A 24,089-nucleotide genomic window follows, 5' to 3' on the forward strand; every position below is an offset into this window, starting at 1 on the left:
GGTGGTGTACTTCACAGCCACATTTCCCTACGTGGTGCTGACCATCCTGTTCGTCCGAGGTGTGACCCTGGAAGGAGCCTTCACGGGCATCATGTACTACCTGACCCCGCAGTGGGACAAGATCCTGGAGGCCAAGGTGGGCCATGGAGTGTGGCCTGGAGGGGGGGGAGGGGCTGAGAGGTGCCCGCCTCTGACCCCTGCTGCTCTGCCCATCCTGCCCCGCAGGTGTGGGGGGATGCCGCCTCCCAGATATTCTACTCGCTGGGCTGCGCGTGGGGAGGCCTCATCACCATGGCTTCCTACAACAAGTTCCACAACAACTGCTACCGGTGAGCCCCCACCCCCCCGCCAGCCCCGGGCTGCCCCCTCCACCCAGCAGCCTTCCCCAGGCTTTCCCAGATCCGCAGACCCAGGGCAGCCTGCTGGGCCTCCCCCGAAGGCCCTGCATCGCACTCACGGCCTGGAGGTCCTGGGAGTGCTAGGTCTGGAGTGGGTCACTGGGGAAAACAGAGAGAAGGCGGGGGAACGGTGATGCCCCAGGGGTCTCTGGGGCCTCGAGAGCCTCAGCCCACTTAAGAAGGCCCAGAGCAGACCAGAAAAGAGGTTGAGGGGGCCTCTGTTCCTAGAACGTTCCATCTCAGGTCTCGTCTCTGCCTGACTGGGCAAGGGAAGCAAGCCGCGTGTCTTGAGCCCTGTTCTCCTCCCCACCAGGGACAGCATCATCATAAGCATCACTAACTGTGCCACCAGCGTCTATGCGGGCTTCGTCATCTTCTCCATCCTGGGCTTCATGGCCAATCACCTGGGTGTGGACGTGTCCCGTGTGGCTGACCACGGTCCTGGCCTAGCCTTCGTGGCTTACCCTGAGGCCCTCACCCTACTGCCCATCTCCCCACTCTGGTCCCTGCTCTTCTTCTTCATGCTCATCTTGCTAGGGCTGGGCACTCAGGTATGAGGCACGGGACGTGGGCCAGGGGCCTGGTGAGGGTGGAGGCCGGGCCGGAGGCCAGGCCCCTGCTCTGACGGCCACTTCCTGCAGTTCTGCCTCCTAGAGACGCTGGTCACAGCCATTGTGGATGAGGTGGGAAACGAGTGGATCCTGCAGAAAAAGACCTATGTGACCTTGGGTGTGGCCGTGGCTGGCTTCCTGCTGGGCATCCCCCTCACCAGCCAGGTAAGCCCCGACGGTAAGGCTGGGCTGGAGTGGCCCGGGAGGGGGGCATCGTGGGTGGGGGAGCCGGGCTTCGGCGCTCCCGGCTCAGCTGCCCACTGGCCCGCAGGCAGGCATCTACTGGTTGCTGTTAATGGACAACTACGCGGCCAGCTTCTCCCTGGTTGTCATCTCTTGCATCATGTGTATGTCCATCATGTACATATACGGTAAGTGCGCAATCTTCTGTGGCCTCTCGTGTCCCGGCCCTGGCCTCCCCACGCTGCCCTGCCAGGCTTGCTGACACCCCTCTCTCAGGGCACCGGAACTACTTCCAGGACATCCAGATGATGCTGGGATTCCCACCGCCCCTCTTCTTCCAGATCTGCTGGCGCTTTGTCTCTCCAGCCATCATCTTCGTAAGTTCCTCGGCTGCCCGCCCCCCTCCCTGCTACCCCCTGGCAAGTGTCCTTCTCTTGGGAACCAGCAGAGGGAGAGCAGGAGCCCATCCGTCTGGCCAGAGCTTCCCCCCACCCTGACCCTCCCACTGGGTCTCCGCACCCACCACTCTGGCCACTGGGAGCCTGAGAGAGGTTGCATAGAGTCAGGCGGAGACTCAGAACCACCCGGGCACTGGCCTCGGCTTGGGAAGGGAGCTTAGAGCCCTTATTCGGCTGAAGACGGTGCCCAGCCTCGGCAGGGGAAAGCAGGCTGGCAGCGGCTGAGAGCTGGCCCTCCCTCCCTCCCTCCTGCGTGCTAGCCCCAGAGGGGCCTCGGGAACAATTAGTGATATCGGTGTCAGCCTCCATCGGCCTTGCTGATCCCTCTTAGCGGAGATGCTCAGGGTATGCGGTGTGAATGCATGGGTGTTCCAGAAGCGGGTTGTACAAGTCAGATGTCAGCTCCAGATCAGAGGCAACCTCCTACGCCTTCCAGGCACTGGAGGGGCCTGGCTCTGGAGAGGGAAGGCTCTCGTTCCCCCAGTATTCAACACCTGGGAGACTCCCATCAGGGAGCGGAATTGGAAGGACCTCCCGCCCTGGCTGGGAACCAGGCACTTTCTGCATGTTGTTCATGTATCAACTCATGTGATCCAACTCTCCAAGGTATCATTGTTATTCCCACTTGACAGATGAGGAAACTGAGGCACAGAGATGTTAAGTAATCGACCCAAGTTTACACAGCTAATAACTGACAGAGTCGCTATTGGAAGCGGGTTGTCCCATCTGGAGCCTGTGTGCCGGGCCAGGGCTACACCAGAAACGGCCGCAGGAAGGAGGACTCTGGTCCATGGACTAAAAACCATCTGGTTTTGCTCCTTTCTGCTCAGGGTGGGAGGAGGAGGCACAGAGTGTTTGTTGGTAGAATGGTCGCTCCACAGAGAAGAGGCAGGACCACCGGAGTGACAGAAGGGTCAGCCTAGTGGCAAGGGCAGCGTTCAGTCGTGTCCCTGTCATGCCCAGCTTCTCTGGGCCACAGGGAGCTCAGCACTGGATTCCCACTTTGGCTCATATTTCTGGCGGCGGAAGAGGCCTCTGAGGGCTGAGGTCTCCACCACTTGGGGTGTGGGATCTTCCCCGAGGCTGGCACAGCACCAGCTCCAGCCACTGGCCCAGCTTTGAAACGGGAGCAACGGAAGCCTCCTATAAGTGGCCTCCTGTAAGTGGTGGGAGGCGGGGGAGGCCGGGCACTGCTGCCAAGCGCCGTGCCCTCTGGGCTTGCAGCTGAGGCCGAGGCCTGGGACCCTCTTGAGGGGAGCTCATCCTCCAGAGCTCCGAAGAGGCTGCTGCCCTGGGCAGGGACCTGGGGTACCAGCCAAGGCAGAGCAGGAGGTAGGAAGGAGGCAGACCCAGGAAGGCTCCGGAGGGGCAGGCTCAGCCCGGGTACCGTGTCTCCGAGAGACTGAGGCAAAGTGGGCAGCGCCCTCTCTGTGCTCAGAAAGCCAGGCCAGAGTCGCCCTAAGCTGAGGACTCCAGGCCCTGTGGACTTATGTTTCTGGGCTGTTGTGTCTTCTTTGGGGGTTTTACTTCTTTAGATTTCTGAAAGGCTCTTTTTGACAAACCATCTTTCTGTCCGCTGAAATAAGAGATTTGTTTACACCTTGATCAGCATCTAGTTCCACTCAGGAAACTGGTCATAAGCTCCTACTATGCGCAGCATGCCGGGAGGGGCCCCCTAGTGGGTGTGGGTCTTGCCGTCCTGAATTTGGTCACTAGGACGCAGCTGAGGGCCCAGGAGGCAGATGCCGAGCCCCCCTGGGGAGCCACCTGCCCATCTTTCTGCTTCCTTAGTTTGTTGTCGTTGCTGTGGCCTGGGCTTCATTTCCCATCCCACTCCTCTCTTTCCAAAATGGTTCCCAGTCCCCAGCCTGCCATTCACCATTTCTAGGCTTTGGAGTCTCCCTTATGGCTCCACAGCCATAGACAGGCAGGGCTTTACCCTTTCCGCTCCCGCATCGCTCTCATCTCTGCACAAGTCCGTTCAAATCAGCAAGTGAGGTTGTGCCAGGCACTCTGCTGGGCATAGAGACCCTGATGCAGTCCCAGGAGGCCCTAGGCCTATGGGAAACATGAAACAAATGCTTAGCAGATGGAAAATGCCATTGACAGCCCTTTCAGGAAGAGGGATGAGAAATCTGGAAAGGCTTCTTGAAGGAGGTGTCATTTGCATGGGGTCTGATAGAGGAAAATGGAGAGGATTCTCCAGAATAAATGAAGAGGGAGGAAGATGCTGGGTGCAACCGAGACATTGAGACGGGTAATGTGGCCAGAAGGATAAGTGAGGTCTCGCTGGGAGATGGCAAAAGCTCTAAGGCCCAGGATTTGGCAAAAGGGAGCCATCGCGAGTCTTTGAGGAGAACCGACTGACTTCAAAGGTGATTTCAATTGTTCCCTGGCCGGTTCAGGATTATGACGAAGGCAGACCTCTCCTCTTCCATGATGCCTGATGCCTACCTGCCCCCCAGGCCCTGGACCTTCGGTTCCATCTGCTTCGTCCACTACCCAAACCTTGACATTGCCCCTGTCCTGCCCAAAATGCCTCTTCCTAGTTCGGGAGACTGGAGAGAAAGGGGAGGGGTGCTGGGAGAGGGACTGAGGCCTGGAGAATGGGGGGGCGGTGCTGGGCAGGGCTCACGGGCACTCCCATCCCCTACTCTCCACAGTTCATTCTCGTCTTCACGGTGATCCAGTACCGGCCAATTACCTACAACCACTACCAGTATCCAGGCTGGGCTGTGGCCATCGGCTTCCTTATGGCTCTGTCCTCCGTCATTTGCATCCCTCTCTATGCCCTGTTCCAGCTCTGCTGCACAGATGGGGACACCCTCCTCCAGGTGAGGGGTGGGGGCAGGCCACAGCCAGGTGAACGGGGAGGGGGTGTGTGGATGGGGCTTCCTGGCTCCCTTCTGAAGCGCCCACCCACCCTCCATGTCTACCTCTCCTGCAGCGTTTGAAAAATGCCACGAAGCCAAGCAGAGACTGGGGCCCCGCCCTCCTGGAGCACCAGACTGGGCGCTATGCCCCCACCATCCCACCCTCTCCTGAAGACGGGCTGGAGGTCCAGCCGCTGCACCCGGACAAGGCCCAGATCCCCATGGTGGGCAGTAACGGCTCGAGCCGTCTGCAGGACTCCCGGATATGAGCACAGCTGCCCGGGGAGGGCCCCACCCCTGCCCGTGCTCCCACCACAGAGACTGGGGAGGCAGGGGACGGGGGTCACCACCTGCCCCTGCCATGCCCTGGCCAGGGCGGCTGCTGTCACCTTGGTCACCACTGGTAGCGTGGTCATTTGTGCTCGTGTCCCCAGTGTTTACAGGTCCTTTGGATGCCCAGATGGCAGCTGGAGATGGGTGTGGGCGATGGGAGGGTTGCCAGCGGGGGGCAAAGCACTTTGGGGGGGGTCTAAGGCCAGGTCCCCAGAGATCTGCTGGGCTTTACATGGCCTCTGATGCCCCCACACTCTGCCCTGAGCTGTGGTTCTAGGTGGCCCCCCTACCTGTCCCCCTCCTTGGGCCTCCAGCCTCCTGACCAGTGTTCCTGCCCTCTGAGCAGACCCCAGCCTCTGCCCAGGCAAATTTGGGTCTTCCTATCCAGGGGCAGGGTGAGGGGCTAAGGGGCTGTACAGTGTTACTCGTCAGGCTGTGCCGCCCAGCCCTGTTTGTCTGTGTAATTATTTTTGTAAAAATCGTATTATCTGTGGTTGCCACTCCCGTGCCCCCAGCCTTGGACCCCCTCTGTCTTCCAGGCCTGCCTGCACCTCACTCGGCTGCTCTGGGGTCTCTGCACCTCATTCCAGCCCTGGCTGTCAGGCCCAGCCAGCAGAGGCCCATGACCCAGCAGCCTGCCCAAAGCACTAGTTTCTGGGGGGTAGGGGTGGGGCGCTGCTCAGCAAGAGGTTTGAGCCCAGAGCCCTGGGGAAGGGGACCTTACAGGAAACCCCTTTGCCCTCTCTCCCCCAGGTGAAAGGTCCAGTCCTCCCAAACTGGGCTGCCCTTGTTCATGTGCCAAATGGTCCCAGCCCGCGTGCCCCATCCCCTCTCTGGAGCCAGAGCTCCACCCCACCCCCCCAGCCCCGCAGTGTCCATCTGTCCGTCCTCTGTGCCCCTGTGTGCAGTGACAGCCCTGGAAGAGCCGCCTCTAATCCTCTGTAGCAATAACGGTGCACCAGCCACCCCGACCCCTCCGTGCACCACTAGGATTTTAAAGTCCATAGATTTTAATGAAATTTCTATTCCTGCCTCTGAACTGCCACTGTGCTTTGTCTGAGTGCCCCCAGGGGCACAAGAGTCGGGGCTGGGATGAGACCTCTGCCGGCCAGGCCTTTGTGGAAGACCAGAAGAAGAAAGGCCAAAGGCCCTGATGGTCAGAATGAGACACCAGGGGCTTGGCGAGGGGGTGGGGCAAGAAGGGCCAGACAGATGGACAGCCCTGCATCCTGGCGAGGGCCCATCCAAGACTAGATCTGAAGCAGGCTGGGCCACAGCAGCTGAGAGGTGGCAGCGGCGGACGGGGTGAGTTCCAGCAGGAGCCCAAGCCTACTTCCCGGCCAGCCCTTCAGGTGGGGGCGTGGGGTGCCGCGCTGGACACCGGAGTGGACATGGGCCTTTTCCCGGCGCTGCACTGAAGCCTCCGTCGCCCGCGGCAGGTGGCAGTCAGGCCTCGGGGGCAGCGCTCCGGCGGAGGGGCAGGCAGGCAGCCCTGGCGGGGCCCCCCCCAGCCTCCCGCAGCCCCGCGGGGGCAAGGCCAGCCTCCCGGACCCTGGCTGGAGGAGCCCACGGGCTGCTGCCTGGGCAGGAAAGAGCAGCTGTGAGCGAGCAGCGGCCTGACCCTTCGGCCACCCTGTCCCGCCGTGCCGCCGCCCTGGCTGACCTGTGGCTGGAGGAGACACAGGACAGCCTCAGAGGGGCCTGCAGCTCCCGTCGCATGGCCGCCTTCTGTTCCTTCAGCTCTGCAGGAGAGGTGCCTCTGAGACACAGCACCCAGCAGCTCTGGGGTGTGTACAAGTGTGGCATGGGGAGCAGGAGGCTGGGGGTTCTGGGGCCTCCTTGGGGTCCTCACCTGCCAGGGTGGGCTCTAGGGTTGCCTCGGAGGGCTGGGGGGCCCCTGTGTACTCCTCTTCCAGGCAGCGCTGCAGGGAGAGCTGGCTCAGTGTCCCGGCCTTAGGCAGGGGTGGGGCAGGGCAGGACCCCCAAACTGGCTCAGGCAGTCCCTGGTCGGGGGGGACACTAGCCCCCCTGAAAATCCCAGCTTGGTGAGGTGGTGGCTGGCTTGGACTCAAAACTTAGGGAAGGTAAGGAAGCAAAGACAGGGACAAATTCAGCAAGTTAATCTAAAAGTGCTGACCTTGGGCTAAGGGGCTCAACCAGAATCTTGTGGATACACATACAGGGATGGTGCACACGTGAGAAATGGCCACAGGACTCACACACACCTTTCCATGCACATATGCACACAGACACACACGCACGTGGCTCTCACGCACCAGGTAAGAGGCAGCGGTGTCTACACTCAGCAGAAGGGCTCTGGGCAGGGAGGCCCAGGGCTGCAGCTCACCTGCAGGGTGGGGATCATCCTCTCCAGGGTGTGACACTCCCCCTCCAGGAGGCTCCTGGGACACATGGAGGATGGCAGCCGCGACCAGCTCCACAGGACCCAGTCTCAGCTGAGCCCTCCACCCAGCCCCTAACCTCCAGCCTCCCCGCCTCCAGGCCCTCCCGCCTCAGCCCGCCCTGCTCTCTGTGGCCGGGTGCTGCCCGCAGCCTTCCACCCCCACCAGCCTCTGCCAGGGCAGGATGTGTCCTCCCCGTGCCTACCTCACAGTGCCCATCATCCTCTCTTCTGCATTACGGCAGGGGCCTCCTCCAGCCTCCCTTCTCTCCCGCATCACAGCCCCTCCCCTGCTTAAACCCTTCCATGGTTCCTCAGGCCTCAGAGCCTGTTGGCATCCCTGCTTGACCACTTCCTGGCAGCAACCACAGCGGCCCTGCAGCAACCTGCCCTTGCCACCCCTCAGCCTTCCCCTCCTGGTCTCCCCACCAGGTGTGTGGCCACCTTCTCCTCTCCCACAGTCCAGTCCTGGTACTTCAAGACCTGTCCCGGCCCCATCCACTCTGTGTCCATCCCCACCACGCACACTCAGGGGCCTCACCGCAGGTGTCCAGCAACCTGGTCGATGCTGGACACATTCAGCTGGTCCTTGATGACGCTGAGGTCCCTCTGACTGCTGCTGGCAGATGAGGTCAACGTTACTCTCCCCATGTTGCCTCACCCCAGGCCTTCAGGACACAAGTGCCACTTCTCCTAGACAGTTCTGTGTCTTTTCTCGCAAAGGCAACATAGTATAGTGCAAAGGGGAGGAGTTCTGGAGCCTGGTTTGCAAATGGGCTCTGTCACCCTTCAGTGTGTGTGACCTTCGGCAAGTGGATTATCCCTTCTGAGCTTTAGTTCCTCATCGGTAAAAGGGGGCCATCATTCCCCCAAAGGGTTGTGTGAGAACTAGAAATAAGTTGCTGCTGCCATCCACTTATGAACACGCTCCTGCTCCTTTATCTCATTCAGTCCCCAGCTCTCCCTAGCCCAGCTCTCGTTGATCCCTGCATGTGGTTGTAGGAGGTCCAGCTCCAGGCCAGGAACTTCTCCGTGGAGCCACGTGGAACCCACCAGCTGGCTGGGGTCTGCTGCCAAGCAGGGACAGATCCCTCCTCTCCTGCCACCACTTTACCTGGGTTCACCAGCTCTCTGCAATATGTCCTGTTCTGGCAAATCACACCTAGGCTCCTCCAAGGCAAAGCGCAGGACCCTGGGGCTGTACTGGACCCAAGCCTGGGTCTGGTCCCTGCAGAAGGTGCACTGAAGGTAATTTAGGGGCTCCTTCCAGGGAACCATCAAAGGCAATCCTGGCCCCTTATCAGGCGCAGGGCTAGCCCCTCTTAGTTCTGCTGCGGGGTCTAGCCCTAGCCCTAGGTCTGAGGTTCCCACCTGCCCTCGCAGATGGCCTTCTGGCGGAGCCCCAGGAGCAGCTGCCTCAGTTCCTGGCGCACGAGGTCTCTTAGGAGGGGCGGTGGTGCCAGAAGGGAGGAGGGGTCAAAGGTGGGGCGGGAGCCAGAGGCTTGGGAGGATCGAGCCTCTTGGAGCAGTGACTGTAACATCACCACCTGCAAGGAGAGCTGGGACACCTTGCGACTGGGGAGAGAAGTGACGGGAGTGAAGGGGGCTGGGGGACTGAGGGGCAGAGCGGAGTCAGGAGGGCTGGGAGGACAGTGAGATCCGGCAAGATCTCGAGAGCTATCGGGCAGGACTAGGGACCCGGAGGAGGTGGGGAAATCACCCGAGTCGTGGGACAGGCCTGGAGTGTGGCCCATCTGCCCACTCCCCACCTCTGCCCGCAGCTCCAGGCTCAGGTCCACCGTCGTCTCCCCCAGAATCCTCTTCACTTCGGGCCGCTCCGGGAGCGGAACGTGTTCCTCTACCAGCTCCCACAGAGACGGGGAGTCCCGGAGCATGGCCCACCCGCGCCGCCGCCCCCCGTCGAGCGGCCCCAGGCTCGCACCTGCGGGAGAGCAGGTCGCGGCGCCGCGTTACCGGGAGAAGGCTGGTCGCCCAAGGCTGGGCCCCGCCCACCCGCGCCCCGCCCCTTCCCGGCCTCACGGGCCACGCCCCCAGCCCGTTGCGCTCCCCGGCCTTTCCCAAGCCCCACCCTTGTTCTGCCACCAGTCTCAGCGACTGGAATTACCCGGTCCGGAGCCGCCGGTCTCTGGCGCTGTCCCTTGTGCCCCGCTTCTGGCTGACTCTCGGGGGCCGCTGTTCCCGGTCACGGCCCCCAGGAGCCGGGCAGTGGGGACCGGGGCCCTAGCCCCGCCTCTTCCGCGCGGCCGTCACCCGGGAAACCGCGCCGCTACCCAGGCTCCGCCCCCAACGATTCCAGGTGGGGTGGGCGGTACCAGCTCGCCCGGAGTCGGACCCACCGCCGCGAGGGGTGGCCTGGGAGAGTCCGAACCATCCAGAATCCTGGTGCCAAGCTCTCTGGGCTCCTCTCCGGGCAGCTTTCGGTTTCGGGGCAGGTGGGAAGAGCCGAGAAATCGGAGCCCACTGGGGCTGTTATTACTTCGTTGCCTCTCGTGGCCTGGAGGCAGCGGCTGGGTAAACCTTTCCTCAGGGTCGGCGGAAGTCTCGCGAGCGGCTGCGCTTGCAGAGGCCTGGGGAACCAGGACAGCCCGGGCCACCAGGACAGCCCGGGCCAGACAGACCGAGAAATTGGTGGTGCCCTCCCACAACACACACCGGGTCTGGAATCTGGGCCCAGATTCCCTAACCTCAAGCAGACAAAGGGGCTGCTCCATTCACGTTTTTTACTAAAGCACCCACACAAGTTTCTGTGCAATGTACAAACAACGAGCCGGCCCTGGGGGCTACTGCCTTCTCTCTGAGACAGGGAGGCGGGAACCAGACTGACTGATCTAAGCCCCACCCGCCCCCCATGCAAAGCCCAACCCCAAGATCCCAGGCAGCGACACAGCACCCCCTCTGGTCCCCTCCTGGGGCTGCTCCTCAGCAGGGGGCGCACCAGAGTTTGCCCCTACAATGTTGAATGAAAAAGGTTTCCCCTCCCCTGGGAGCACGGGGGATCCCCAAGTCTGAGAATTCCCCCTGGAAGCGACACTGCCCCCTAGTTGTACCTCCCACTCTTCCAGGCCCTAGGGGACTCAAGGGGGGAGAAACTGAGGCACAGAGAGGTGGAGTGACCTAGCCCAGGCCACTCGGTGAGGCAGTGCAGGGGCTGGCCCGACCCTGACAGTGAGGGAGGGCTGGGCTGGGGAGGGAGGAGCAGAAGGGTTGACCCCAGAGAGGGCCACACTGGAGGGGCTTGCCCAGGTTGGAAGTCCCCCAAAGTAGGTTCTGAAACTTCCAGGTGCAGCTGGGGGGGGCCTATGGAAGACCCTCCGAAAACAGAGCCCATAGTCTCAGTCCTGGGGGATCCCCCACAGAGTAGCCACCAGCCAGGCTATATAGGTCAGTCCTCTGGCAGGCAATCCTTGGCACTGGGAGCCTTTGTCCATTAGCATCAGCCCCGAGGGGGCCATGATGGGGGCCGCCCAATGTCCACTGTGATATTGGTGAAAAGTGGTTGCCGAGACACCTCCAAGACCTGGTACCGCACTGACCCGATGCCATCCCGCTTCATGGTCAGCTTCGTGTTTTGAATCTTGGTAAACCTAGATAGGATGGAAGTGGGTCCAGATCAGGGCTACCCAATAAACCAAATATGGGATCTCTGGGGCTAAGGCTCAAGCCACCCTGGCTTCTTCCAGGGATGACTCGGTTCTCACCAAACCCTCTGCCCGTCACCTGCTTGGAGCCCTTTTGCTCTGGCATCTGCCTTCAAAACAAAGATCTTACCCCCTTGAGTCCAGAACTGTGACACCCTCACAAATCTCCTTCTGAGCTCCTGTTCTTCTAAGCCTTAGACCCAGACACGGGCATCCCATAGGCACCTCAAAGGCAATGTGTCCTGTGTTGGATCATCGTCTGTACTCCCCAAGACCCTCTTCTCTTTGCTATCTTCTCTGTCCCCCACCACTTACTTAATGAGCAGTGCCCAAGTGCCAGGCTCTGCTCTTAAGTAGCAGGGGCCCAGTCAGGAACAGGACAGTAAGTCCTCCCTCTCATGGCAAGTCTGTTCCACCAGGGGAGACAGGTAACAGACAAGGAGCACACCAGAATGCTAAGGGAGACAGGGGAGGGAGACCAAGATGGTTGCCTTGGAAGGGGTGAGCGCAAGACACCAAGCTGACAGCAGGGGGAAGGACATTCCAGGCCGAGGTAAGCACAGGCTGACCCTAAACTGGAAATGAGATTTTGAACAGCCAGTGGTTTGAGCTTAATGGGCCAAGGGCGTAAGAACAGCTTGGAGGCTAGAGCATGTACGGGTGGGGCTCTGTAAGTCAGAGGATGCAGTTTTTTTTATTTCTAGGAGTGAGAAGACGGGGATTTTTAGCCCAGTGGGAGGCATGCGGGGAGGGCCAGAGGACAGGAACAATAGAAGGACGAGGGGGAAACAGCGAAACTAGGGAGAGGCCACTGCAGGAGTCCAGACAAGAGGACAGAGGCTGTGCTTGGGCAGAGGGGGTGAAGGGAAAAGCGGACGGGCTCAGAAATGTTTGGGGAGTGGCACTGACAGGACCTGCTGTGGTTTAGACACGCAGGGTGAGCGAATGAAGAATCCAGGAGAACTAGATTTGAAGCAAAAGCAACTAGGTGGATGGAACCATTCATTTCTTTAAGCCAGAAATGCCTTGCTGTCTTGCCACTTCCTCACCCAAGGTCGCCATCACTCATTCATGACGACACAGAGACCTGACACAGGACCAAGGCTCCTGGCATGTGCTTCTGGAGCTCCACTCCCACCCTCATTGCAACCGTTTTGATCCTCCCAGTCTTTCTGAGCTTAGCTCAGATCCCTCTCCAGAGCCATCCCAACACCGAGCACTCTCCCTCGGATGCCCTGCAGCCCCTCTTCTCCCTTCCCTGCTTGCCCTGTTTTTTTTTTATCTGAACTGCTTTTTCATTAGCTCCCTGGATGCCCAATGCTTCATGCTCCTGCCAAAGGCCAACCCTCCACTGGTGCTGCAGCCTACCTCCCCACTCTTACACCCTGCCTTCAGAGCAGAACAACCCTACTGTTCCATCTGGGCACGCGGCAGCCTCACGCCCAGCACACCCCTGGGCCCTGTGACTCCTCCAAACCTGGTCAGCTTCCTTCCTGGCCCACCAGCAGCTCTGCCAGCCCTTCTTCACCTTCTTCAAACTCAAAGGGTGATCCTTTCAAACCCAAATCTGATCCTGCCCCCTTCCCTGCTTAAAGCTCTCCCATGACTCCCCAGTGCCCCTGGGACAAAAGTGAAACTCCCAACCTGGGATCCGAGACCCCAAACACCCAGCACCGACCCCACTACTGTCACTCCCAGCCCTCAGTGACTATAATACCAGAGTCCCAGACTCTTAACTTATACCATGCATGTTCACATTCCAGACTCCTGCAAATACCATTCCTTTTCTCCAAACTGGCCTCCTCCACTAGCCTGGTGAATACAGCACTGTGCCCAAGGCAGGTGTGTGACAAACACGTGCGGAATGAATGGATCTTTCAAACTCTGGTTTACCATCACCTCCTCCAGGAGGCCTCCCACCATCACTCCTTCTTCTGCCGGGGCAGCACCTTGCCCTGATCACCTGGTGCTGTAACTGCCTGTCTCCCTCGCTAGAGTGAACTTCACATGGGCTGTCAGGGACTGGCTCTGGGCTCCCCCCGACCCAGCCCCCATCCCCCAGGTTAGAGCAGGAAGCCCTTGTCTACACTGCACATGCCCTTGGGTGCCTCTCCCAGCCAGCGCCAGCGCCAAATGTTGCTACATCCTCAGGGACGGAGAGGCCTGCTCCAGGCTCAGAGGGATCAGCACTGTCTGTCTGCACCCTGCCCCACGTTGCTCAGGCCACCTTGTTGGGTCCCCAGGCCCAGGAGCTGTGCCCAGTGCCTGCTCCCTCTTGTCCTATCCCCTCTGGCACAAGGGAGGTCTGTGAGGACACCGACGGGAATGTAATCTACTCAGGGATGATTTGAACTCTGCCTTTACATTTTTGTCACCTCTAGGAATTAGGCCAGGGATGACCGAAGTCTGGGGTGAGGCTGAGCTAGAGGTCGGGGATCAGGGATCAGGGGTCTGGGAGTCAAGGGTTCAGGGGCCTTGGGAATCACGTCTAGGGATCAGTGGCACTGGGGAGTCCCTTCTAGGGAGTAAGGGATTAGGGGCACTTGGGGTCACCTCTGTGGGTTGGGCTCGTTATGCTTGTCCCGGTCGTGCTTGATCATGCGGTAGCGGCCTATGCGGATGTCTGGGCGCGAGATCTTCATCCCAGTCAGGGAGATCCTGGGGATGGGGACAGACGGGCTGGAGCAGGCACCAGGAAGGGCAAGGAGCCTCGCCCGGTCTGCACTGCATCTTCTGCACCCAGTCTACTCCCTGCCCCGGCCCTACTCACCGGTTGAAGATGTCGTCATCCTCGCCACCCCAGCCCCAGTACTCGTTGGGGAAGCCGTTGATTCTCAGAAACTGGGCTTTACTCAGGCCTGACACGCCTCCAAAGTAGCCAGCGTAGGGCAGCCTGTGGCACGAAGGGCACGTGTCAGCTGAGGGGCCGGAGGGGATTCCGGGGGGAAGGCCAGAGATGGGTGAGGGGCCAGAAGCAAGGGGGTGCTGGGTGCGGTGCGGACCGTTGGGCCGGGGAGTCTGGGTCCAGCTGAGAAGGGAGCCCTCACCGGAAACCGAACTTGTCCATGGCAATGGCGAAGTGGCGGGGCTGGTCACCACAGCGGTACAGGTTGCGGTCATCCATGGGGACCAGGTCCACGTCACTGAAGATGAAGCAGTCGTACGTGGCGTCCTCCTTCAGCGCCTCTAGGAAGCCTACGTTGAGCAGCTTGGCCCGGTTGAAGGTGTCCTCGCCGTGCTGGGGGTGGCGCAGGGGACAGGTCAGCTCTGGGCCTGTGACTGGCAGGCACCTGCCACTTTACCACTGTCCAGAGCGCTCCCCAAGGGGCTCCTACTCCCTGCCTGCCCCCACCCCACTCTGAGTGGCTTCCCTAGGTCCTGCCTTCCAAGGCCTTCCAGGACTTGGCTTCAGGCTCCTCTCCCACTGTTTCCCTCAGACCCCAAGGCCCAGCTGCACTATGTTCCTCAGCAGCCCCGGAACACGCCAGACTCTTTACTGCCTCAAGGCCTTGCTGTCAGCTCTGGAATGCTCTCCTCTGACGGTCAAGCTTGTGTGTGGACAGGCATCCATGCTCACACCTCCCTGCTTCCACGTAATCATTCCTTCTGTCCTGTGAGCTTCACTTAGTGTCCCGTTACACTGTGACTTAAGAGCGCTCGTTTCGTTCATTCTTTTACCCCTCAATCCAGCAGGCCCTATAGTCCTGTCCTGGGCGCCAGGCATCTTCTCTGTGCCAATGGGAGCCTTAGAGAAGAGCAGCCCTGAGCCCACTGCATCCCTGCTGAGCACACTCACAACATGAGATGAACAGTGAATGCCCCAAATAACCAGTGTCGAAGACAAAGAAACCATGGGTACTGAGCCACTGAGCCTCAGCCACCTATCCCTTCTGGCTCATCTGGATCCACATCCAGCTTCCCGTGCAGCCTCTGAGACCGGGACAGGACCTGGCTAGATTCACTTGTCTCCCCAGCAAAATGCCAAGCACAGGGTGTACAGGCAGTCATGGCCCAATGAGCCGGGGGTCCCCTGAGAAATGGCGCTGCAGGCCAGACCTCCTGGAGGTGGGGTTCCTGGCCACGCATGCCCATGCTCCAAATTCTAGCCAGAGCAAGGAGGATCCCATGGAAGGAGCTGGCCGCTGGGCTCCCTGTCCCAACCCACCATCTCTAGGGTGGAGCTAGACCGGCCTGGAGAGGGGTCTCTAGGCGGGCCCCTCCAGAGGGAGAGGAGGAATCACGGCCCCTCCTTCCCACCAGCCAGCCTGGTCCCGACGGGGTGGGAGCGGCTCACCCTGCTTGCTCTCTTTCCTTGCCCTGCACCTTCCCTCCCACCAGCCCTTGCAGCAATTGTGCATTTTCTCCTGGCTCATCGGCTCTCCTTTCTGACCTTTCTCACCAGCCAGGAGCCCTGAGTTTCTCCCATGCGGCTCATAAACATGCCCAATTTTACCCCATCTGAAAAAGAAACCTCTCTAGCCACGGCCCTACCTTTGCCTCCCCTTCTCGGCAGAGTGGTTTTTTTTTTTTTTAAAGAGTTGCCTCCAATTGGCTATTTCCATTTTGTCAAATCTGATTCCTTCTTCAACCCACTGCAATCTGCTTCCGCCCCCACCATGCCCCTGAAATGGTTCTCGCTGGGCCCACCTTGTTGCTAAATCCACTGGACGCTTCTTAGTCCATATCCTTCCTCCCCCGGCAGTGCTCACGTAGCTGCCGTGCTTCCTTCTGGACACTTATTCCTGGGCTTCGGGGACACCACACTCTCCTGGGACTCCCCGAACCTTTCTGGCCAACCTTCCCAGTCTGTGGTGCTGCCCCTTCCCCCACCCATCCCTTACATGCTGGCTTTCCCCTCTCAGGCCCCGTACTCCCCGGGCAGGCTGGACATTGTTGGCTTTAGGGACCATCCGCATGCTGGTGGCTCCCAGATCCCTCTCTGCACCTTAGACCTCGCTGCTGGGTGGACTCATGGGTCCAACTGCCAGCTGAACATTCCTCTCATACTTCACCCGGACACTCAAACTCATCCCATGCAAAAAAGAATTCAGAGTCAAGCTCTCCCCCAGACCTGGCCAACCCCCTGTGTTCTCACTCACAGGTGCAGCTAACCACACAGCAAATGGCCAAGAAGAACCCTCGAGGTGTCTGGCGTCTCCCTTTCCTTACTCTCTACCGTGTCACATCTCTCCCACTGCAGCCAACGCACACACAGGTTCACTGCCTCTCTCCTGAACATCGTAGCCTCTTTGCAACTGGTCACCCCGCCTCCAGTCTCCCCCGCTCCAACCCATTCTCCACTTGCAACCAGAGCCATCTTCTCGATAAACAAGTGTACATGCTACTCCTCGCTTAAACCCTTCCAGGGGTGCCCCTGCCACCTTGAGGCTGGAGTGCAACTGCTTCGCATGCCTCCGGAGACCCTTCTGGATTTGGCCTCTGCCAGCAACTCCAGGCTCATCTTTGCTGCCCACCGTACACGCTGGACCCCACACCTCGGCCAACGGTTCCCCAACACACGAGACCGGTTCTCTGGATGGGGTCTGGGGCCTCCAGTCCGCCTGCCGGCTCATGCCTGTTCCTCCCTCAAGACCCATCTCAACTGCCACTTCTCCACCCCAGGGCTGGACAAGGCCCCTCTGTGCCCCCACAGCCCCCTGCTCCAACTCATCCCGCACCATCGTCCTGGAGTCTACAAGGATCCAAGTCCAAGTGTGGGAGTCGGAAGTACGGGAAGGAGGACCCGCATCAGATCCTCCCCGGGTCCCAGCAGCCAGGCCCCTCCAGGCCCAGGGCAGGGCTGAGACACTGAGCTGAGTTCCCGGGCCTCTGCTGTGGCCGTGGCCCTCACGCAGACCGCATCCCTCTCCCAGGCTCTAAGTCCCCCTCTCCAAGGGCTTCTCCACAGCTCCTCACAGCCAGCAGACCCTAGGTCTCACCTCCATGGGGCGGGGCCCGCCGAAGGTGGACCGGGGGGCCCATCCCCGCGGAGGCTGCGCACACACCCGTTGGCGTGCGCGCTCCCCTCCCCGCACCCGCAGACCCGCCCGTGGGAGCGGGGACACACACGCAGCCGCGCTCGTACGGTCACTCAGGCACACCACCACGGGCGGACACGAAGCCACGCAGGCTCCCAACCCCACTCATGCGCCGGGAGGCCCGGGGCGCTCCGGGGCCCTCTGGTGGCTAGCGCCCAGCCTGGGCCGCGGGCAGCACACCTGGTTGATGACGTAGACGCCGTAGCGCAGCCGCTGTCGCCTCAGGATGGGGTGCAGGTAGTGGAGCCAGTAGCGTAGGTGGTGCTCCCGGTGTCGAAAGGGGATGATGACCGCCACCGTCTGCGCAGGCGTGCAGTCGGGCGGCGCATAGCGGCCGCCCAGGAGCACGCCCGGGTTCTCCCTCTGCACCCGCTCCAGAGGCATGGGCGAGGTGAACTCAATCAGCAGCCGGCCCACTGCAGGCAGGACGGGAGCAGGAATCAGGCCGCCATCGGAACCCAGGGACGCCAGCCCTCTCCCTCAGCCCCGCGGTAGGCCAGGGAAGCCCAGCAACAGCCCTCTCCCAACAGACCCGGAGCCCCTGCACCCCCGGGGCTCATTCCCCAAGTCCAAACGGCCAGGTCTTCTGCCCACCCCTCGAGGCAGGCCCGACCCTGCAGGCTCACCAAGACCAGGCGGCGAGTCAGGACAGGGAGGCAGGGCGGGAGCCGTGGGGCCGGGCCGGGCACTGGGAGCCTCGGGGAGCCCGGAGCTGGGGGCGGTGGTGTTGGGCCGAGAGCAGTTGGTGCTGCTGCTGGCAGCTGGGTGGAGGGCACGGGCAGGGCCGCGGGCACTGAAGCGGCTGAAGAAGGCCAGATGCTGGGCGTAGACGTCGAAGTAGAGGATGACCGCCACGAGAAAGTGCAACAGGCAGAGAAGGAGCACAGCCTTGCACACGCGCTCCAGCGTGCCCCCCAGCAGTCTGCTCATCCCGCAGGCGGCCGCCGGCCCGCCCGATGGGCCCGGGCATCCGGCTGCCGGCCTGAGCAGGGGGAAGGGAGAAACAGACCCAGCAGGTCAGGGCCCGATGGGCAAGGCTACCCCCCGACCCCATCTGCCTGGTGCTCACCCTCACAGACCTGCATCCTCACACATTACCTGCTCACACCCTGTGACACTCACGGACTCCCATTCTACCTGCAAAGAGACACACGGACACAGTCCCCAGCAACTCACTACTCACACATCGTCACACACCTGAGTACTAACCCACGTATGCATACATTCCTCATTCTTGCTGACACACACGCACACAAGCACAACCTCATGCCCCCTCACACTCAAGGTGCACGCCCTTATCGTGTGACTCAACACACACCTCTGTGTGTTCTCAGAAACATGAACACATGGCCTCTGATCACGGTGGTTCATACCTCCAAATGGAAACACATTTACCTGCAGACCCACATGTGTACCTGTGCCCCAGAGAACAGACACCCCACAGGGCACCATCCTCAACCCAGGACTCTTGGTCTGGGGAGGGGCGACCATTTACTGAGTACCTACCATGCAGGAGCGCTTGGTACTCATGACTTCAGTCAGTCCTCCCAGGAGCCTGGTGGGCAGTGGTTTGCTTGGACAGGTACCAGTGACAAGTAGGCCAGGCCAACTAGGACCAGGCTGGGAAGTGGCCCTCAGCATCCAGGAGGCCCAAATATGAACAAGATGTTTATGGGATTCTTTCCCTCTGGAGCGGAAGGTCAAAATACAGGGAGGGGCATAAGACACCCTTCCTCCAAGACCTCAAGGATTGGGATGAACTTTCTGGAGTCTGCCCAGCACTGCTGGCTCTGATTTCGGGAAGAGGGACCGCCTGGGCCCTGGAGACGGGTCCAGCACCAGCATGGCAGGAAAGGGCCTGGCCTGGGCCACGGCTCCAGCTGCAGTTCCAACAGAACAGCACTCCTGGCAGTGCTTCAGGGGGCGGGCTGGGTCTCAGAGATACACAGCACCACACAACCCCAGCCACCATGGGTCCCAGCTAAAGTCACCTGCACTCAGACACACTGAGAACTACAGAGCCAAAGACACACCCCAGTGACAGTAACAGTAACGCAGAGTCACACACTCACAAACAAAGCCGCTGCTCCTCGACACAGCCATGCATGCAGGCTCCCGGGCGGCCCAGACGGCCGGCCCCACGTGCAAACATTCCCACCCCTCCCTCCGGGGCAGGGGTTCTGGGTCAGGCTGGCGGCCAGGCTGCGAGGTGCGTTAGGGCGGGGCTGAAAGGCAGACCGGCCTGCACACGTGGCTGCCCGGCACGGGGGAGGTAGCGAAGACTGGGTGGGTGTGGAGCCTGGGCGGGGGGTGGGGTGGGGGTGGGGGGGCGTGGATTGGGGGAGTGGATGCGGGGCGGGGGCCGAGGCCAGGGGGAAACGTGAGTGGAGCGCCTCCCCGCGCCACGAGGCCAGGGCGAGCGGGGACAATAAGGAAGGCTGGCAGGGGGCGGGCAAGAGGAGCCGGAGGGGGGTGGGGGGGGTGGGGGGAGAAGAGCCGAGGGGGAGGGATGGGGGGTGGGTAAACGCCAGGCCGGGGTCTGGTCGCCGGCGCCTCTCACCGGCTCCTGGGCGGGGATCACGGGGCCGCGCTCGGAGCGCTCCTCGCGGGGCCGGGTCTGGAATGTCTGGGCCCTGGACTGGGGGCCGCGCGCGCACCCCTCTCACCCGGCGCTCGGGGCTCAGCAGGGGGCACCGCTCCGGCTCGGGCTGGGTTCCCGGCTCCCGTGGCTGCGGACTGCTCCGTCCCCCATTGCCCGGCCCCGCCGCCTCCCGCCGCCCGGTCAGCGGCCCCCGCGGCCCCCGGGCCGCCTCCCGCCGCCGCCGCGGGCCATGGAGCCGAGCCGCCCCGGGGGGCAGGGCGGGGCCGGGCGGCCGGGCAGACCCACGGACCCGCGGACCGATGGACCACAGCGCCGCCGCCTCCCTCCCGCGCTACGGCGCCTCGGAGGGGCAGGCCTGGCCGGCGCGCCCGCGCGCGCGCACCCGCCTCCAGCGCGCCCGCACCCGCCGCGCGCCTCCGCCGCCCGCCCCTGCCGGCGGCCAAGCGCGGCGGAGCGAGGGGACAGAGGTGGCACGGGACCAGAGAGGGGCGGAAGAAATCGGTAAGGCTCATCCCAGAGGTTGGATTCGGGGTCCAGACTGGGGAGGGTGTGGGCTGGAACGCGAACTCCGCCAAAGAAGGGGGCCTGGAAGTTAGGCGACTCTAGCAGGGAGGGTAGGGATCCGTCAGCTCACTGAAGGTAACAGGATTAAAGGCCTGCCAGCGGCCAGCGGCCAGCGGCCAGCGGAGGGGGCCGCCGGTTGGGCAGGACCCTTAAAGGCGTGCAGAGAAGTGTGTGGCAGGGGCTTCTAGGGTAACAGGAGGTGGGTAAAAGATTGCACAGAAGTGGGAGGAGCTGGACAGGGTCCTGGGAACAAGGGCTCAGGGAATGGCGCTGGGATAGGCAGAGGCAAATCAACGGGCTCCAAGCCCCACAGGGATGAAGGGTGACGGATGCCTGAGAGTAGAGCCACATAGTAGATGTGGCCCATCTGGGCTTAGCAGACAGAACCTTGAAGGCATGGGACTTGGAGGACAGCCCCCTCCCCTGCACAAACACCTGGGTCCATATCCCGAGTCCCTTGCTCCTTTCAATAAAGATATTCAGGGCTAGAGTCCTCAGCCCAGCACCCTTCCTCTCCACCCAGGAACTAGCTCTGTCCAGAGCAGAGACAGTGCATATGAGACAGAAAGGTGCCAAGAAGCTGGCATTAGGTTGAGGCCTACAGCCCCTTTTACCCTCCCTCCGTGAAAGAATGTGGCGAAGGAGGGCAAGAGAAGCAGCACTGACCCAGACAAAAACCACGTTTATTTCACAAACACTGGGAAGATGGGTTGCGGGGTAGAGGTGAGACACAGGTGCACAGCTGCACATGGTCATTGGCGACCCACTCCCCGCACTGAGGCTCCAGCCAGGCAGTGCCTCCAAGCTGATGGACAGCAAGAAGCAAGTGCAGGGAAGGGCCCTGAACACCAAGCCCCCTGAAAGGCCAAGGGTGACAGCTCCAGCTGTCCTGGGAAAACCACAAATAAATAAGAGTGGGACACGGTCCCACCCAAACAGATCATCTAGTCACCCATCTTCACTCTGGAAGTCTGCAAAAGAAGAACAAGGAGAAATCAGGCAGTGACAGAGGAATAGATAAGACAGTGACAAATGACATAAGGTCAGTTCTAGCAAACCCATGGTGGGATGGAGAGACCACAACAGATGGATGACTGGACCAAGATGGATATGCTGTGACAAACACAGATGAACAGGGACAGTCAGATAACCAGAGAGTTAGGCTGTGGGACAGAGATGGAGAAGTGGCATACGGACAGGACCAGTTACCAAGAATCAACCCAGCTAAGCACTCAGTCACATTCAGACCATCAGGCTGATCCTTAGCAACACTTACACGTTCTAAGACAAGATGCACACAATTCAGACACACTGTCCTACTGAGATACACACAGGCCTTGAGACACATAGTCAAACACACCAAGACAGACTGACACACAGACAAGATCCCAATCCAGGCTAGACTACAAAGACAAAAAATAATAGAAAGCCTCAACAAAAGCCCTATAGACACAAAGGAGCAGGGAAATACACATTACACTAGTCAATGATACCACGCTGGAAAGCTTCAAAAGAGGAAAACCAAAAAATGGGAATAAAGTGGTGGGAGCTGCTCAGGGGTTCTCTGGTTACAGATGGAGAAGGGGACACCGTGGCTCCTCTGGAAAGAGAGTGAGGCTGGGTTGGAGACAAGGACACAGGCTCCCAGGGGATTCATCACCTGAAGGATTGCAACAATGACGCCGAAGAGGCCAATGGCACTGCCAAAGATCTCCACGATGAGAATCTTTACAAAGAGGCTGGGGTTCTGTGCATCAGCCAGGGCGGCTCCACTGCCCACGATGCCCACGCAGACTCCACAGAAGAGGTTAGACAGGCCCACTGTGAGACCAGCTCCAAACATGGAGTAGCCTGAGGGGACAGAAAAAGAGTACTGAGGCCAAGCCAGGCACAAGGGGAGAGGAGGACAAGGGCCCAAATGGACTAATGGGGCTTATCACCACTCCCAACTCTGCAAAGCAGGCCGAACAAAGGGAGTGAATATTGAAATAATGAGTCTAAGCCAGGGCATGGAAGTGGGGAAGCAGACATGAAGCCCCAGCTTTTTTCCTTCACACATCCACCTACCTGCATGGTAGTTTCGATGCCCAATGGCCTGGGGGTCAGTGGCACTGAAAGGCTGCGGGAGGCAGAGAAGTAATCAGAAACCACCCCTTATGCCACTCCCCCTCCTCCAGTATCACTAAACACTGCATAGAACACACTGGCGTAGATGCCCACCCCACCCTGGTTCTCCATACCTCAGCCATGTTACTAATTACAATTGCCATGATGATGCCATAGATGGCCACAGCCTCACAGAAGATGATGCTGGTAGTGGTGAGCATGGGGGTAGAGAGGAGAAAAGGATTAGAAAGAAACCAACCTTCCTCCCCCAGAGAGTTCCCAGCCAACATTTGCCCCACTGACATCTCCCACCCCACCAGGAGGCTGGTCAGAAGCAGCATGTCAGGTCAAACAAACAGGGAGCTCCCAATGCAGGTGGTTCTGACAACCCTCCAAAGGCCCTACATTTACCTGACCAGGTTCTTGGTCTTGATCCTGGGGGCCTTCACCCCTCCCCCAATGATAGAAGAGCCAGTAATATAGATGCCCCTGGTGGAAGGATAAAAAACCGATGAGCAGAGCCCAAGTTTGTCACTGCCCCCAGGATGACTAAGGACCCACTGACACCACTTGCTATGACTCACCCCTCCCCCCAGTCCCACCACCCCAATACTCACCATGCTGCCCCAACCACAGACAGGGAGATAGCTAGACCAATGCCCAAGTTTGACCACATGAAGGGGGAAGTCTCAGTCAGGAACCTGGTGTGGAAACAAGGAGGAAAGCAATTGCAGCCTTGGTGGAGAAGTGAGCACAAAATCCATCCCCCAACCCTCCAAGCCCACCAGTCCTGGATGCTGAGATAAAATACATCATATGTCCCAAAGGTCCATATCCCAGGCACCTGGGGATGGGGTGGAGTAGGGGCTTAGGTCAGTGAAGAAAAGCTGCAAAGAAGCCACTAGAGGAGTCCTCTCTCTGCAGGCCCTTACCATGCCACATCGAAGCGGAAACCCAAGTCAAAAATGGTGTAGCAGATTCCTGCAGGAGTAGGAAAAAAAGGGTTAGAGGCGGCTCTCGAGAGAGAAACTTCCCAACTTAGACAAGAAATTGCTGTCCAGCTGCCACGTCCCCAAAGGTCTGCCTACAGGTAAGTCAAGGGAGACTCGTCAGGCTGGCCTCCGTGTGAAAGCACGGCTATCTATTCAGACTCCTCAGTTCAGGCCTCCATTTTCTGCCACTCCCTCAGTAATCCATCTTCCCCCAATGACACCACCTCCCAGACCAAGACTCTCCACGACCAGCTACTTGTAGGCCTGAATACCCTGGAGAAAGGGAGAGGGCACCGGATCCCACCAGCCCGATCCGAGCCGCTGTTTACCCAACAAGCTGTGGGTGGGGAGAGGGAAAAGAGGAACTGCAACAGCCGGCTCGTGACCCAAGCAGGCCCCTCTGTAGCAAGCGAGGGATCGCAGCAGTGAGACGGGGGCAGGGGCCGGTAGTGACAGAGAGGTACCGGGGCTGCTCTCGCGGCTCCCACCTCCCCCCGTCCGCGCCCCTCCTCAAGGGGCTGGAGATCCGGGTCTCCTCTGTCAGGGTCAGAAGCCCCGACAGGCGCGAGGCAAGTCCTGGAGCCTCGGGCACAGAGCCCACGCTGGGGCCTAGCATTCCTGGGACCCCACTTCTCCCGCTGGGCTCCAGCCCCGCCAGCAGGGCCCGGATGCTGGCCCCGCCCGCCAGGGCCCGGCCTCACCCACGACGAGCATGCAGGCCCAAAAGGCCACGAAGACCCCGGAGTAGAGCAGCGCTAGCCCCGTCATGGCGGCAACGACGGCGGGTCTCTGGTCCCTGCGTCCACCGTCCGCCCCGCAGTCTGTCCACCCGCCCCGCAGCGTCACCTGACTCACCCACGTGACGCGCCGG

The 24,089-nt window shown here is 60.5% G+C and overlaps 4 protein-coding genes across 10 annotated transcripts in view; 1 reads left to right on the forward strand and 3 right to left on the reverse strand.

The window, feature by feature from the left end:
* SLC6A9 (solute carrier family 6 member 9) overlaps positions 1 to 5,895 on the forward strand; it is a 32,787-nt gene extending 26,892 nt beyond the window's left edge. For all 3 annotated transcript variants that reach the window (XM_035018763.1, XM_035018764.1, XM_035018765.1), the window contains 8 exons: positions 2 to 136; positions 226 to 329; positions 712 to 949; positions 1,040 to 1,174; positions 1,281 to 1,380; positions 1,469 to 1,569; positions 4,314 to 4,484; positions 4,598 to 5,895. In XM_035018763.1, the coding sequence (XP_034874654.1) occupies positions 2 to 136; positions 226 to 329; positions 712 to 949; positions 1,040 to 1,174; positions 1,281 to 1,380; positions 1,469 to 1,569; positions 4,314 to 4,484; positions 4,598 to 4,792 (1,179 nt within the window). In that variant the 3' untranslated portion in view covers positions 4,793 to 5,895. The remainder of the gene's footprint in view (position 1; positions 137 to 225; positions 330 to 711; positions 950 to 1,039; positions 1,175 to 1,280; positions 1,381 to 1,468; positions 1,570 to 4,313; positions 4,485 to 4,597) is intronic.
* A 309-nt stretch (positions 5,896 to 6,204) lies between these two features.
* Positions 6,205 to 9,152, reverse strand: CCDC24 (coiled-coil domain containing 24). Its single transcript, XM_035018992.1, has 8 exons — positions 9,027 to 9,152; positions 8,629 to 8,804; positions 8,372 to 8,485; positions 7,799 to 7,876; positions 7,204 to 7,258; positions 6,709 to 6,778; positions 6,520 to 6,598; positions 6,205 to 6,436 (listed from the first exon to the last, which is right to left on the reverse strand). The coding sequence occupies exons 1-8, from the start codon at positions 9,150 to 9,152 to the stop codon at positions 6,205 to 6,207; spliced, it is 930 nt and encodes a 309-aa protein (XP_034874883.1).
* An 829-nt stretch (positions 9,153 to 9,981) lies between these two features.
* Positions 9,982 to 19,884, reverse strand: B4GALT2 (beta-1,4-galactosyltransferase 2). Of its 5 annotated transcripts, none has more exons than XM_035018768.1 (7): positions 19,621 to 19,881; positions 17,581 to 17,936; positions 17,135 to 17,370; positions 13,964 to 14,154; positions 13,687 to 13,809; positions 13,470 to 13,574; positions 9,982 to 10,862 (listed from the first exon to the last, which is right to left on the reverse strand). In XM_035018768.1, the coding sequence occupies exons 2-7, from the start codon at positions 17,882 to 17,884 to the stop codon at positions 10,712 to 10,714; spliced, it is 1,110 nt and encodes a 369-aa protein (XP_034874659.1). In that variant the 5' UTR covers positions 17,885 to 17,936; positions 19,621 to 19,881; the 3' UTR covers positions 9,982 to 10,711. The 5 variants fall into 5 exon arrangements, with proteins under 5 accessions (XP_034874659.1, XP_034874657.1, XP_034874658.1 ...); XM_035018766.1 differs by having other exon boundaries at positions 19,515 to 19,881; XM_035018767.1 differs by lacking the exon at positions 19,621 to 19,881 and adding an exon at positions 18,461 to 18,641.
* Positions 19,885 to 20,782: 898 nt separating this feature from the next.
* On the reverse strand, positions 20,783 to 24,078 carry ATP6V0B (ATPase H+ transporting V0 subunit b). Its single transcript, XM_035018771.1, has 8 exons — positions 23,920 to 24,078; positions 23,159 to 23,207; positions 22,844 to 22,927; positions 22,638 to 22,715; positions 22,361 to 22,430; positions 22,188 to 22,239; positions 21,781 to 21,971; positions 20,783 to 21,091 (listed from the first exon to the last, which is right to left on the reverse strand). The coding sequence occupies exons 1-8, from the start codon at positions 23,984 to 23,986 to the stop codon at positions 21,065 to 21,067; spliced, it is 618 nt and encodes a 205-aa protein (XP_034874662.1). The 5' UTR covers positions 23,987 to 24,078; the 3' UTR covers positions 20,783 to 21,064.
* Between the last annotated feature and the right edge of the window lie 11 nt (positions 24,079 to 24,089).

This window comes from Mirounga leonina, unplaced genomic scaffold (genome assembly GCF_011800145.1).
Source record: "Mirounga leonina isolate KUSES-001 unplaced genomic scaffold, KU_Mleo_1.0 Mir_173, whole genome shotgun sequence".
Classification (NCBI taxonomy): domain Eukaryota; kingdom Metazoa; phylum Chordata; class Mammalia; order Carnivora; family Phocidae; genus Mirounga; species Mirounga leonina.